This window comes from Falco cherrug, chromosome 1 (genome assembly GCF_023634085.1).
Source record: "Falco cherrug isolate bFalChe1 chromosome 1, bFalChe1.pri, whole genome shotgun sequence".
In the NCBI taxonomy this organism is placed as follows: Eukaryota; Metazoa; Chordata; class Aves; order Falconiformes; family Falconidae; genus Falco; species Falco cherrug.
The window spans coordinates 108,891,839-108,907,349 of record NC_073697.1 but is presented as its reverse complement, the minus strand read 5'-3'; the positions used below and the strand labels follow the sequence as shown (position 1 = coordinate 108,907,349).

Here is a 15,511-nt window from a genome sequence, read left to right as displayed (position 1 = left end):
ACTAGTCTCAGCTCTCTCAGACTGCCTGCAATAAATCTTTCATATTTTCATAGTCCTGGATCACTAGGCAACGTGGAGCTTCCAAGAATGCAAATATTGCAAAACATACTTGATACTCTAATACAAAATACAGATTATGATGAAGCAAAATCAGACTTATACAGTTATTGCCATCATAATACTCATTCCTAACTCACAAGTGAAAGAAACACCGTGCACACACACGAAAAAAAACCCCAGCTCCAACTCATCTTTCCTGCTTGCCATCAACGTACCTTACAATCTAAAAAAATCAGATCATTAAGCTCTTTAAAAGCTGAAGTAGAAGAATGTCAAGCAGAACACTTTTTTTTCTGTGATAAAAACCCAAGATATTCCCAATTTTGTAAGACTTGTCTCAAGCTTGATTCAGCTTAGCGTCAAAGAAAGAGTGAATTCCACCAGAGCTGCTTAGCTAGTTTGGACAGTCTCTCCAATTGCTAATGAAGACAAAAATTGGTGTAGAAGCCTACTCCTTGACTGAGAACCAACACAAGAGCATGGCAAGACAAACATACCTAGAGTATAAAACGCTCAAAGAGAGAAAATTTATATAATTGAGGGCTGCAGACACCACCAAACTGGCTCCTGTGTTTTCATCGAAAAGCAGAAGTAGCACCTGTCTGAATGCACAGAGTGCAACAGCACAGGGAGGAAAGGGAATGTATTCAGCTACAAAGCACACATCTTACGTGTGTGATGGCCAGCAGAAGAGCTAGCTGGCCAAAACCAAAGACGTGAGGTAAAATGGGCATTTTCAGGGATGAACAGTTTGCCCATAGGAACCATTCTGAAAGCAGAGAAAGGTTCAAATACCAACACAAACTGTGTCTTTTGTGGGTTCCCTTTATACGTTAATTAAAGCATAAATCTGGATGCTAAGGAGATGCAATGTTTTCACACTTTCTGTTGCAGTAGGAAAAATTAAATAAGAGCCCACAACAATATTAACATAAAAAACAGCAGAAACTTGAGCATTAAGTCAACGTACAGATTTGCTCCAAAGGAGCAATACGTTATTAACAACAAACATCACACCTACAAACTCTGAACAAGCGAACTAGCTTATTTCTGCAGATCACTGTACTGGGGGGTCTGACACCAATCACTTCCAATAAGAACGAGGAACAGTTGGAAAAGAAAAAAAGCGCAACATCATGATATCACATTGCTTTTAATCAATACAAGCAGTCTGTTAAATCTAGAATGAAAGGCATGGAACATAATCCATTGCTCTAGGCAGGAGTTAGCCAACGTTATTTGGTGTTGAATTTCTTTCCAGATGGTTTACACGTACTTTGTATATGAGAAAGAAAAGAAAAAAAACAAAACAAAACATGCAAGAGGCATGCTTTTCACCAGAGGAAAGAATCTGCCAAAGGATTTCCAGGAAAATAAACTGATGAAAACTACTCCCTCCAACCCGAAATCCTATGACATAAAATTCACTAAAAATTAGACTCCTAGCTCCATCACTAAATAAGTAGCTTGACAGCTTACCAATTCCAACAATTTGAACTTAAGATAAGCTAACATAAGATAAGCTTCTTTGCAGCTACCTAACATCTGTAAACATGTCTATATGTGCACCATAACCAATGAAAAGGTTAGTTTAACTCAAGTATAAAGAAAAATTTAACAGATGTAAGCAAATACCAAGGGGTGCTTCCCCTTTGCGGGGAGATCCCTGAACACAGTGATCTACCTTCACAGGTCTGAGAACACCAACAGGTTGTTTCTCCTGGATTTCCAAAGGGTACAGTCTGCTCCTCCACTGAACTCCATGGACTTGTCTGGGAATTATCAACAGAGTGAAAGAAATGTTTCTGCAAAAGGAGGAGTTAGCCAAGAAAGCTCTTTGGCAAATAGAAAAGACTACTGGGGAGAGTGCCTGATGTTTAAGGGTCCCAAGAGGGCGAGCAACAGCAATACTTCTTCCTTTAAAGCAAATCTATATGGAAATAAGAGCCTTCCCAATAATCTGCAGTATACAGTTTACCCAAAGAATGCAGTTAAAATCTTAAAATGAAAACAGCTCCTATCGTCCAAATGAAGTGCAGCGGCTGGTTGCCTATTAGTAAGCACAAACCCAATGCCAGGATGGCACCACCAGCCACATCATGAGGTTTCTAGAGGCTCTCTATTCATGGTTGTGAAAGTTCCTGGATAGATTGACCCTCCCATATAATTGCTCCATATTACCCATAGGAACAAAGTTAAATGAACTGAGAAGGGCAGGCCTTACAGTAAGTCATTATCAGTAACCACAACTGTCAGAACAATTCCAGTAACTTACTAATGGACTATATCGGCATTTCCTCAAATTTTACATGCTGCCTGCAGAACTAGCATTCAGCAGGAGTGCCGTTTTCATTATTTCCTCTGGTTTAAAACATATAATTTGGATCATAACTCTAACTAGAAGGAAAAACACTGAAAACCAAGCAACACAGCCTTTGATATGCAACAGTGATCTGTTGAAAAAAGAGATCTACCAAGACAACCTACCGTTACTGATTTGTTGGGCACACACAGACAAGGTATATGCACAACGTACAACAAAGACACCTGCACGGTAACAAAACAGACTGTGCCACTTTTCTAGCTCAGTGGCTTCTGACTGAAGGTAGACAAAGCTAAAACAATTGTACTACTACTCACACACTCCTAAAGTAACCAAAAAGAGTGAACGTGTTCCAGAAGAACCCCATCACATAAACAACTTTGTAATTAATATCTTTTTCATTTCCAGTGAAGCTAACACAGAAATGAAGTGAGAGTTATCCCTAGGATGACAACCCAATTTTAATTTAGTATGAAACCTAAAATACACACTGATAGAAATGCATTCTGCTTCCTAACTGTATTTTCACCTGCTGCGGTTTTGAGGGTTTGTTGGGTAGATGTAGAAAGCTATATGGCTTTCATCCAGGATTTGGTCGAAGTACCTAATGTTACAACTATCTACCTGCCTGTTTATTAAGTTTAAGAAAATGATTCTTAAAACTGCATAGTTAACTATACAACATAATGAACACCTGTGGTTCAAAATTTAAAGCACACATCACATTTAAACCAGCTGCAATCCAAATTCAGGATGCACTTCATTAGCAGGTGAAGATCTCGACATTTTTCTTGCGACCCAATTTCACTGTGTTTTTAGGCTTGTCTTTTCATCTAAGACTGAACAAGATGCATTCTTCCAGAAGTGCGACTATACTCAATATAAACAAGCCTCTCAAGTGAGAGGAAAGCACTCTGCATCTTTCACTTGACAACAAAACTAAGGTACTTGAAAGGTTCTAAGCAAAATTGAATTATCAGGCTAAAATAGGCATGCTTTAGTGGGAATTTGGATCTAGTTCTGCTTCCCATCATAGATTTGATAGAAAGTATCTATCCTCAGCAGATGGTAGTCGATGCTTTTTATCAAACCACTGGTAAAGCAACACACTAAGATATCTGCATCGCCTACCATTCAGCAGCCAAGAATGATAAGAACCTCATTCTGATGCATTAGTACTGAAGTTCAAATTAAATAAACTCAAGAATGATATTTATACAGTAACGTGATAACTTTCCACAGGTACACTCCGCATTTGAGAAAAATGGAAATAATCACTATTTAACGTATCCATACACACCAAATGAAATTCAACAGCTTGTTTTTACTGGAGGTTCCAATAGCAAATAATGAGCAAGCACTTCTGACCTTAAAGAAGAATGAAGTACACTACACAGCCACACTGACAAAAAAAAAAGACATGCCTCATTAGAGTAAGTGATTCTCAGATTCCACAAAAGTTCTATCAAACTCCATAATCGTTGATTCTGTTCAAAAGATGCACCTACTTTTCCAAACCAACCCATGTAAGAAGGATTTCAGTACTTGTCAAAGTCCTAATTTCAATACAGACCTTGGGGTGGGGGGGCTGGGAAGCTGTCCTAGTTAAGAAATGGTGTTGAAAGGAAAGCTAAAAACAAATAAAACATGCACTGACTTGTTTATTTCTGAAACGAGCAAGAAACTTCAGAAGCAAACACAGAGCTCTGAAGTCTGAAGTCTGGTTTTACATCCCTCCCTCTCCCCAAATCAAGGGCATAGTGTTGCTCCTGAGGTAAAGCCCAGAACCAAGAACCAGAGCTGAGTTTTAGTCCCAGCCACTCTTCTTCCGTGACACGTTCAAGCAATCTTTCACACTACATTGCGAGGGTTTGTTCCTCAGTTTCTGCAGAGAGCCATAAAGACCTAGGATAGTTTCGGTAGCCTCTTTCCCAGTGGGTACATTGAAGTTCATGCATAAACCTTCACATTTTATACAGATGAAAAGCAAACAATGAGTTTGAGGTTTAGCGCTAACACCTGTGTGATCCCATCCTTTGTCACCTGGATAATGCAATTTTGTACTGGAAGTTAAAAAGGAAGTCCCAGATTAAATTTTGTGCATGTGTGTGGTGGGTTTGTTGTTTTTTTTTCGTTTGTTTGGTGTGCCCTGTCCCCCCCGCCTTTCTTCAAATATCATTCATTTTAGACATACTGAGGTATAAAAATACCACAACGGTCATCAATGTCAGGGAAATCACTGATTACAGTATTTTTCAAACCAAACTATAAGGAAAGCATGCAAATAAACCTTGTGAGAGGAATATAACATTTGGTTTAGTGTTTTGGGGTAGGTTTGGTTTTTTAAGTCCTAAATAGAGCACAGGAAGATGAAAAGCACTAGTTGACTTAACTCTAATGAAGCTCAAGCTATTTTTAAAGGTAGAACCTCTTTTAAATCCTGAAGTGCTTGGATGATTTTCATGTTCTTTTATTAAGTTATTTATAAATAATAACAATACCCAGGAGAGCATCTTTCTTCATTGCCTGCAAGCTTTGAACCTCCCCAAATTATCATTAAACTACTTCAATAAGTTGCTCATGCAGTCACATAATTAGTCACATAACAAGCAGCGAAGCTTCTTTTTTTCCAGAAGACATGAACTGTCTCCCTCATTGAGCAGTATTTACTATTAAAATGAGAAAACAGATAAGTTGTGCTCAGTCTGGTGTTGCAGTTAAGTACATGATTATGTTTGTATTCAGTCTGGGACTGTTAAAGGGGAGCTGATGCAGCCACTTATGAAGTGGCTTTGAGTCGTTCTGCCATGCATCTTCAAGAGACAGAGGTTCTGCCAGCAGGCCTGGAGGTAAAATTTGTTCAATCCCATGCAGAGGTTAGGCTAAAGAAAGGACTCCCTGATGCATAACTGCAATTGAGAAAACTCTACGGCAATAGGAGACAGAGCAGAAAGAAAAAATAGAATCATATTTTGAAACAGGATTACAGCACATGTTGTTGTGCATCTTTAAGTAAGCTTTTGCGATACCAAAAATCCTGCTTTGTTAAAATCCCTTCTTTGAAAACCATTTTATATGCGCTGCTGCTCCCAAAAAGTCTGTGTTACGGACTTTAAATGGTAAGCCAGTCAGCAAGGTAATTCCCACAGTCATCCTGACAGGCTAGCTGAGGCACCAGGTCACACTTTTAATGCAATAGTTTCCCAAACTTCCTTACTCCAGAAATGAAGAAAGTAAGTCAACAGTATTTGGGAACATAGTGACACACCATTGCCAGAGCTCTTGCAATTAATGGCCAGCAGAGAAACATTTTAACCTAGATCACACAATCTCTCCTTGCACTGTGTCTTCCACTTCAACAGACAGAGTGCTGCAGCCTTCCATCACTACTGCACAGCAACTCTGTCGCCAAATTAAATCGTACTCGGTGCTTCTTGGCAAACAGTCCAAACGAAGGCCATGGAGAGCATGTATTGTCCCTTCAGAGCAGATCTGGTTTTTTTCATAACTGCTACAAAACAAATAATATTACTCATTATCAAGTGCTGCTTCAGTTAAAATCTGTATTTAAATTAAGAGAACGGAGCAACAAGAACACTGCATTCTGCTTTGACACAAACAACCACCAAGTTTAATTTACAGGCGAGCTTTGCAATTAAAAAAGAAAAAAAAAAACACCTTACTGGGCCTGACTAAAGTGGAACTCAGCAGTTCTGAGACTGCAGAGCAGGCAGCCAGCAGGCACCCAGGGAAGATGCTCATCACACTCCTCCCTCCCTGCTGTTTCCCCAACCACCTTGGGAAGGCAAAAAGAATTGGTGAATTAGCTGTTTTTTCTACAGTCTCTTTCTTTCCAAGAGAAGATGAAGGAGATGCAGTGGCAAACAATGTGTCAGCCGGAGCAGTTACTGCTCAGGCATCTGCCTGTCCTCCCCCTGCAACTGGAGGCAAGGGAGCGGATGGATGGGGAGACAACAGCAATTCCCTGGTTTTAATCCAGTACTGAAGGTCCACTGAAATCCACAGGAACCTGTGCACCAACAGCACAGTGAATGGAAATCAGTGTGCAATGCAGAGAACCAGGATAATGAAAGAAAAGGAAATTAAATTAAGGCAGAAAACTGGTAGCTTTTCACTCAGAAAATCAACACACCTGTAATCAAAAACTCTGCAAGATGTCTCTGCATCTCATTAGGCTGACTTTTCTGTGTAAATCAGTACTGAAGTGAAAATTTGTAAGCAACATCAGTATTTAGAGGAAAAACAGTCAATAAGTCACCCCCTCTATTAAGATCTGGACTGTATTACGAACAAAGTTTGAAAGCAGTTTCCCGGTGATTATTCTCTACTGAATGTGGCCATTTCTGCCCAAACAACAACAGGAAATTTGAAATAGTTCTGCTGAAAAATGAAATGCTATAATAATAGTAATAAAAATACTTAGTACTCCAGAGTACTTCACATACATGAAGTACTGCACAAACATTAATTTATCCTAATTATTTCCATGAATCAGGTATGTATTATTAATGGCACCATTACACAACTGCTGCAGATTCCCGTTATTTCTTTTGCTCACTTCTCTTACTCTTCTTTTCTCTTCCACACCCAGAACACATCCCTCTGATTTGTTTGCTCTCCTTTCCTCCTTCAAAGTTTCTCATCCACCTACTCTGGTACCCCTACCCTGTTCCCAATGCTAAACAAAGGCACACAGGGGTGTTTCAAGCCCTCAGCTAGCCTGAACACTTTGAGCAGGTTCATCTCGTCTACCTGCATCACTCACACCTGATACTCTTCAGCTGAAAATGTTTTTACCAGATAAACACAGCTAATGGTATCTGCACCAGCACCTGCTTCACCACCAGCCACTTCTTTTGGAAAAGGACAAGCGGTCTAAGCAGTCTAGTTTTCACTAGTTTTACAAGGAATTCATCATAGAAAATAAAATCTCTAATTTCTATCTAAACCTTGGAAGCTTTCATCAATTTTTACACAAATTCATTGGTATCACCTGATATGATGTGATTCACAGACAATGCAGGTACTAACACGAGGGAAATTTTCACTTGCATACAGATGCGATATTGCAAATTTAATCAAACACATTAGTCCCTTCTTTGCTGACTTAAAGACTATAACTCACCAGTAACTGCAGAATTTCTCAGGGCAAACACTAAGTTCACAGGACTCTTTCCTCTGAGGCAGCACTTTTCAGAACAGTTTTTAAAATGCTAAGCTAGATCTATTCATCAAAATTGTCTTCTTTAGATGGAAAACAGTATTACAAGAAAAAGGATGACTTGTTTACCTCCCTAGCCAAAAGCATATGAACAGAACAGATGAGAAAAACACCTTTAGTGAATGGCACAGACCCAAGAAAACAAGCATTCAAAAATCAATTGCAACCACGACCATGCCAGATTTGGTGGTACTTTAAGCATCTGACATGCCAAAAGATCTGAGGTATTAGGTAAAAATATTAACAGGGCATTGATATTTGACAATACCTGTCTTCCAGCCTCATTTTAATTAACAGGTGTTAAAACTTTTATTAAAAAATTCTCTCCAGAGGTAGGTAAAACTATCCTTGAATTATCTGTATAGAAGTTAAGGAAGAAACTGAGCAACTTGGAAACTTTACGCCTCCTATCCACAGTCAATAACATTTCTTGACAAACCTCCTTTCCCAATAAAGCTCAGAATCAACTGATTTATAGAATGAATTGAACCAGCAGCAAAGCTTTCAGCTGAAGAGAGAACACCACAATATGCTTTCTCCAAGCCTCCCAGAACAGGGGTGCAGCAGCGCGGAGCCCCGCATGCCCCAGCCCGAGCGCTGCCCTGGCAGCACTGTGATCCTAACGTGAAAGTGCACAACAGACTCGTGCCAGCAGCACTGACACAGCAGCCAGCCCCACCCAGTGTGGTGAATCCAAATGGATGCACGATCCTCATGGCTTAATGGATAGCAGGTTTATGTATTACAGGCAATGCTAGGGTTTGCACAGTGCTTCAGCTGTTGCAATCCCCTTGGTGCTTAATATAAGTTGGATCCTTTTATTCATCAAAATTCTGTACTTGCAGATTTTTTTACTTTCCCTCCTTTTTTACAATTACCTTCACATGTAAAATTCAGACAGATTCTCCTTCGTTTTTCTTCCAGAACAAGTGACATTCACAATATGACAGAAAAAGAAAAAGGCAGAGGTTCAGCTTCTCTCCAAAGTCCCTTCCAGATAAGAGGTTTCTGGCTCCAGTCTTCTTACTCCCAAGTGAGGTACCACCATAAACAATACTGCCTAGGGCTGCCAGCAGGCTTTTTAAAGAGCATTCACGGAAAACGCCGCCAAAAGTAAATTCAAGTTTCCGCTTATCCTGTTCCACATGGTCATGCACAAAGAAAAAGGCTGACAGACAAGTCTGGTACTCCGTAGTGGGGTAATAGCTCATACACTCTCCATTATCAGATCATGGAATAAATATGTAATAGGTTAAAGTACTTAATACCATAAATTAAGAAGGGTCAAGACCAAGTGAACGCTCTAATATTTGATACAAATATATAACGCCTGCACCATAATTTCATTACTTTGCAGCATATAATAATACACTTGCAAAGTTTACGTTCCCATCTCCATTTTTCAAGCTCTATTCACAGGTTTCACAACTTTGCTAAAAATACACTGGTATTTTTACTGTTGTGTCTTTGTGCCGAGGTATATACATTCATCACGTAGTTCCATCAATCTAGCACCATGGTTTACTCCACTGCAAATATTCAGCATCAAATCACACAAAGTTTGTCAGCTTATCCTAGGAGTATGTTTCGTGTAATCTGCCAGCTCTTGGTGATTTCTTTTGCTAGCTTTTACAGCTTTTTGGCATTAATAGCTCGTTAACTGCTTTCTCTGAAGACAAATATGTTGAAACTCTTTAATAATTTCCTCTGCCAGTATCTCTTACTGATTCTCAATTCAAAAGTTTTCAATTTCTTGCAAGCTTTGATTCCTCGCCAAGGTTGTCTTCTACTTCTACACCAGATTTCTTCATACACCTTAGAGTTATCTCTACCTTGCAGTAGTATTCCATGATTAGTTCTAGCCCTGTTTCCTAAAGATTCCCAACTCACACTTACTTCTTGTTTTCTTATTCTCAGTGTCATGGGTTTTTTTTCTTTTAATACTTCACAATTTCAAATAATCATCTAGAAGATGATTTAACTGCTCCTGAGAGTGCCTTATTTAACTGTATTTCTCATGCAATTTTAACCTAAAAACGTATCGGAGAGTTTAGCATGTTTAAAGAGATCAAAGCAATCAATGCCTCAACAAACACTAGGCTCAAATTCTGAAGATGTATCTGCCAGATTATGTTTACAAAATGGTTTAAGTTTTCCTCTTTTCATTGTTTCAAGCTTTTCAAAACAGCGCACTCAGAGGAATGTCAGTTTCTTAGAAGTATATTTTACCACTCCAGAAATAACGCAGCCTTCTTTAACAAAATGCCAAATGCATAAAAGTATTTACCACCCCCCAACAAAAAAACCAAAGCAAACCACAAACCCCAAACACAACATCTAGAAAGAATCAGGTTTACTCAGATTAACTGACAGTGATGCTTCAAAGCACAACATTTCAGGTAACATTCACCTCCATAACAGTAAGATTAAGGGTTTTTTCCCAGAAACTTTACATTACCTGATCATGTATGTTTATTAATAAATTCAACCTAACAAAAGTTGTAATTCAAGCTTTAAATCAATTAATTTCTAAGTTTTAAAGATACCAAAGAAAATTGAGGATGAAGTGGTGGTAAGCCACAATCAAAAAATTTGGTTTTAATTTCCTGTAAAAGCTTTTTATGCAGTTCTAGATAGAAGTTTAAGTTCTCTTTAAGAAAGCACATTTGAAAAAGCCACAGGTAAATTTTTTATTTATTTATTTCAAGTGAAAGCCTGCCCTCTTGTGCAAGACTGATGCGTAGCATGACTACAGTCAACACAGAGGCAGGAAAATCAGTGCTACTTCGTAACTACCTAAAATTTAAACATGAACCTTCCAGCGCTCTTCTACCCGAGTGTGCTGCTTTTGCTGAACCAGGAACGCACAAGGCAGCTACTCATAATCTAACGCCCTTTCTGCAACTGGAATCAGAAGAAAGTGCTTTCCATTTTGCTTGTTATCTCAGCCAATAAACTACGATCAACTGGCAAATATTTAAGTGCACGGGTAATTTTGGGATTAGTCTCGTCCATCCCCTTTCCCACTTACCCAGTAAAGACAAAAGGAAAGAAAGGTTCTTCTGTCTGACTGACGAATAAAAGAAGGGGAAGAACAGCTAAGCCAGTGGGACTTTCTGTTTTGCTTTTTAACCCTTATCCCAGTCAGTATACCATAAAGGCATCTACTTATGACAGGGTGCCAAGCACCATGTGTGAGTCACAAGTGAATTGCAAAAGCCCACTGAAGACAATACACAGATATCACTTAGTGTTGGCAAGATCCAAAAGTCAAAATCACTGAAAACTACCATGAGTACTACCTACTATATGTACTGCACAGTCAGCAGCACTAAATGTTTCCCCAGCTGCGTAAGTAGCAGCACTGTCACAGGATAGATTATGCAAGGCATTCATTGCAGACATATGTATCTACAAACAACGCTTTCACACATACTTGAAATTAAGAATGTTTCACCCTCCAGAAAAGTTAGGCACCTCCAACATAAGTAACAAATGACACCTACTTTCGAAGGTGTTCGTGTTCCTTCAGGAATAGTTCTGTTCTTCTATTATTCACGCCAGACCCACTTTTATATGATCTAAAACCCAATGACAAAAGAAAACATAATCTCGGTAAGAGCTGTGAATTCAAGCAGTAACTTTTTTTGCTGTATGCTGAGCACAGATGAATAAGCTGTGCTGAGTATTCTCCTACAGGTGGGTTTCCACCTCCTCCCTCAGAGGACAGTCCCATCCCGTTGCTATAACAAACAATACAACTTACTCAATATCTTTTCGTACTGATCCCAACAGATTCTCCCTTTCTCGTATTGCTAAGAAGTTCGCTTTGGTTTTGTGGAATTCGTGCGTATAATCCTGTAATAACACAATTATTCCAAAATTAGGATTCTGAGATCAATTTAACACCATAATACACTCACGTAAGATGCAACCACCTTTTAAAATGTTAACTGTTCTCTAATACATAGTGCAGAACAACTTATGAAATGAACATCAAAAATGCTTGGAAGTTAATGCGAAGTATTCTTAAACCTCACTGCTTTTACAGGAGTTGCTAACTTTTGATAGCTACAGCTAAAGTCACAGAGGGAAATCCATTGTAATTCCTCCCCAATCACATATATTTTCACCTTTCTGATTAATTACCATTTTGTGTTAGAATTTCCCATCACTGGTTGAATCAGAAACCCTAGTAAAACCTGCTTATTCGCTGTGGTAAAGATGTTCTTGGATTTATTTAAGTTACACCAGATGAAAAAAAAGTCTTTTTTGAACAATGAAGACTTCTTAATTTATTTTTTAATGTTGACGTTGCAATTTTACATCTGAAAACACTTAGGCAGCTAATACTTCTCAAAAACCAATTTAACTGGGAACCAAAACCATTGTAAAAATTCTTTTTCATATAAATGCTATGGCCTGTACAAAACACTATGCTTTTTACATTGTGTATTGCACAGACACAAAACAGATAATCAAACTGTACATGACCAGCCAACTAAAACATGCATTTTTAACATTACTATGCCACAAAAGCATCACCAGTTTGAAGCATGGTTGATTTATAACACTAATTATCAGCTTTGGCCTTCACATTTCCTTCAACTACTTTTAGCAGTTTAGATGGTTTTACAACTGTTATTTTCTTAAGCTTGATGTTCCCTCTCATGTTGCTACGTGACAGACCACACAGACAAGGTAATTTATTACAGTAACTTTCCCCTTCTGCTATATAAAACACACCTACACAATAAGATAGCACGCTTTACTGTTCTTAGTTAGGTACTAGTCACCAGTGTGACATAAAAAATGCTATTTTTTCAACTCAAGTTCACTAATTGTGGTGTCTGAAGAGAAGGAAAGTGAGATGGGATCGGTGGCATTTAAATCTTCTGGCAAGACATTAAAACATGCTGTGATACCAGCACTGCTACTAATTATTCCAAACAACTCAACAAAATAAAAGCAAGGAGGACATGTGTTTGTTACCTGCAATATGTCTCTGTGACGCTGTAACGTATGCATCAGCGCAGCATTCAGGGACGGGACTCCTGCACTATTTGTGTATTCTGCCATTTTGTCATTTATTCCAGTAAGCTAGAGGAAGAAAAAACAACTCAAAAACATGAAACAGCTTATTCTTGCAAGAAAGTTACAACGCATAATTTGAAGGAGCAGCTTTAATGACAGGTGCATATGTACAGAAACACTCACCTAACACCCACGCTAGTATTTCCTAACATTCATCACAGAAACTTGTACCGCAGTATTACCTAGATGCTGAAGTAAACCCACAGTAACTTGAGTTACCTTTCCCAGAAGTTGTTCAATCTCCACAGCCATGGTCTCAAACATTCTGTCCTGGCTTGATCCATTTAAGAGAGGAGTTGTGTCAGAACTAAGGAAAAAAAAGAGGAGGAGCAGTTACTGCAAAACACATCATCTTTTCACAAATGCAAGAAATAAGAAACACTAGTGTTAGGTGTTAGCAAACTCCACTACTCAGGTTTCCCAGAGATATGAATTAAACTCAGAAAAATTACATTTTCCTATCATACATGCCTTTAACTCTTATATGAGCTAACGACATAGTATCACATGGCGGAAATATAGCCTCTCCATATCTTCCAAGACATGCCTGACACCAAAAACTTGTCTACTACCAGCATGTGTCTAGTACCAATGCCCTTCTCTCCCAAACTTTTACGCTCAATTTATTTATTTATTGGCAGGACAGAGCACTGCACTATTAGCATGTTAAACCAACTACATAATTACACGTTAATAACACAGAGTCAGGGCAACCCACTGACCTATTAAAGCAGTCAAGTGTCACACAGAGCAATACAAACCACACAATTTATTACAATTACAGTTTCATACAGTATACTTTCCCTATATGCCTTTAAAGATTAAAAAAAAACCACAGTGAAAAGTCATATCTAAGCAACAGAAGCACAACACAGGGTATGCCAACCTGCAGAAGTATGACAACTAATACCTTTCAGAGACTACTCATTGCTTTCATAATCTACCATAAGTAGAGTAAGAGAAGTAATTTTTGCATAGAATGGCAAAAATAATTAAAACAATTAGATTACATAGCAAGTAACAGCACAGAGCCAGAAATAAGAGACTAGGACTCTGATCCATGGGTAACATGATTATTCTTGAGGTGTTTCCAGGCTTCCAGAACCAGAAATTCATGGAAAACGTTCAAAATGGATTCAATAATGAGATAAGTAAAAATATTAACATACATACATACAGTAGTCACACTCACAGCTGATACAGAGTGTTGGCACCCACAGTTAGTAAGGAAAGAATGGCAGTTTTTAAAGGTTGTGCACAGGGACAGAGAAGTTGATAATTAGTGCTGTGGAACTGCAGGGAAGACCTCAACTCCAGCCCATAAACTAGACTCAAAAAGTTTTATCACATTAATTTCTTGAGTCAAATGTGAATCTGTCTAAAGTGAACAAAAAGTATTTGTATATACGGACATATGTATGTATTTATCTGGTTCATATACATATATATATCTATATTACCATTACTACTCATCTTAGGAGAAAGCCAGGAAGAAACAGGTAGCCAAGGGCTAGTCCCCTGGTCCAACCTTGAATCAGTCACAGCTGCTCATCGCTCCAGTTCCCTTAATATCAAAACAGGGATCACAAATACCACACCAGCCCACCTGGGAGGTGTAAGGCTAAAGTCCCCTCATCCTGAAATCCCTGAAAACCTCCTGCTAGTTAAATACACAAGAAAAACTGGAAAGTCAGCCAACGTAGCAAACATTAAAAAGCCCTATCGTTGGTTCACACGTTAACCCCACAGTTACAGACTGAAGTTTAAATTCAGCTTCCCTTGGTGATATATATGCTCCACCACAGCCCACACACCTGACTCATGTGCCAGTATCACTCAATATCGCATCAAGAGCAACAGCAGTGTCACAGCACCAAGAAATGCCGAAACCAACCTCTTAAGAGGCTAAGCGTAAAAGCCACAGGTGGAACTAGCACCAAGTAAATGATAAAAAAGAACCGAGGACCAGAAGCAGCGTTTAAAACGTAAAGAAATGGGCTAGTACCTATACCTGTCGCGCCTTCCGTCTCGGGTGCTGCTGTAGCTGGTGCAGAGTTTGCTGAAGGAGACCAGTTTGAGGTCCAGCTCGTTCTCCAGCTGCCTCGCCTGCTTCCTGAGATCTGCACGGGGCGGCCAAGAGCGGGGGACAAGTCACAGACCAGCGCGGGGGCCCCAGGCCTGGGGGGGGGCGCGTTTTCGGGGGTCGCCTCCCAGCAGAGCCGGCACCCCCCGCCCCACAGAGGGGAACCCCCCAGAGAGCGGGGGCCCTCACAGACGGGGCAGCACCCGCGCTGACGGCGAGGGCACGGCTGAACACCCACCCACAGGCCCTGGCCCACACGGCCGGGAGGGCCCAGCGCCGGGTGGCGCCTCCCTCAGCGCGGGGCCTCCCGCGGCGGGGCTCGGCCGGGAGCCGCCGCCTCATGGCTGAGGGGCCGGCGGGGGTACCGCCAGTCCAGAGAGAGCCCCGGCAGCGGTCCCGGCCGGACCGTGCCCTAGGAGAGCCCCGCGGCGCTCAGCCGCCCCGTCCCCGCCACCCCCAGGCCCCACTCGCCTTCCCAGTAGTTGCTGCTCCCGGCCGCCATCTTTGTTGTCCAACGTCAGCCGCGGCCCAGCGAGACCGCACCGCCGAGAGGGGCGGGCCAGAGCGTCTGCCTGGAAGCGCGGCGCCCGCCGGGACGGGTGAACCTCCCGCCACAGCGCCCCCCAGCGGCGGGAATCTGCCCCCTGTGCAGCGCCTCGCACCGCGGGGGGCCGCGCTGACCCCGGGCCCAGCGCCCTCCTTACAGCCC

The 15,511-nt window shown here is 40.6% G+C and overlaps 1 protein-coding gene across 3 annotated transcripts in view; it reads right to left on the bottom strand.

Moving 5' to 3' along the window:
* The window catches only part of GOSR1 (golgi SNAP receptor complex member 1), a 31,582-nt gene extending 16,181 nt beyond the window's left edge, over nt 1-15,401 (bottom strand). For 2 of the 3 annotated variants that reach the window (XM_055718209.1, XM_055718225.1), the window contains exons 1-6: nt 15,274-15,401; nt 14,725-14,839; nt 12,939-13,026; nt 12,618-12,725; nt 11,392-11,483; nt 11,132-11,206 (exon numbers count right to left, since the gene is read on the bottom strand). In XM_055718209.1, the coding sequence (XP_055574184.1) occupies nt 11,132-11,206; nt 11,392-11,483; nt 12,618-12,725; nt 12,939-13,026; nt 14,725-14,839; nt 15,274-15,304 (509 nt within the window). In that variant the 5' untranslated portion in view covers nt 15,305-15,401. The remainder of the gene's footprint in view (nt 1-11,131; nt 11,207-11,391; nt 11,484-12,617; nt 12,726-12,938; nt 13,027-14,724; nt 14,840-15,273) is intronic. The other variant, XM_055718219.1, reaches the window with a different exon arrangement.
* Between the last annotated feature and the right edge of the window lie 110 nt (nt 15,402-15,511).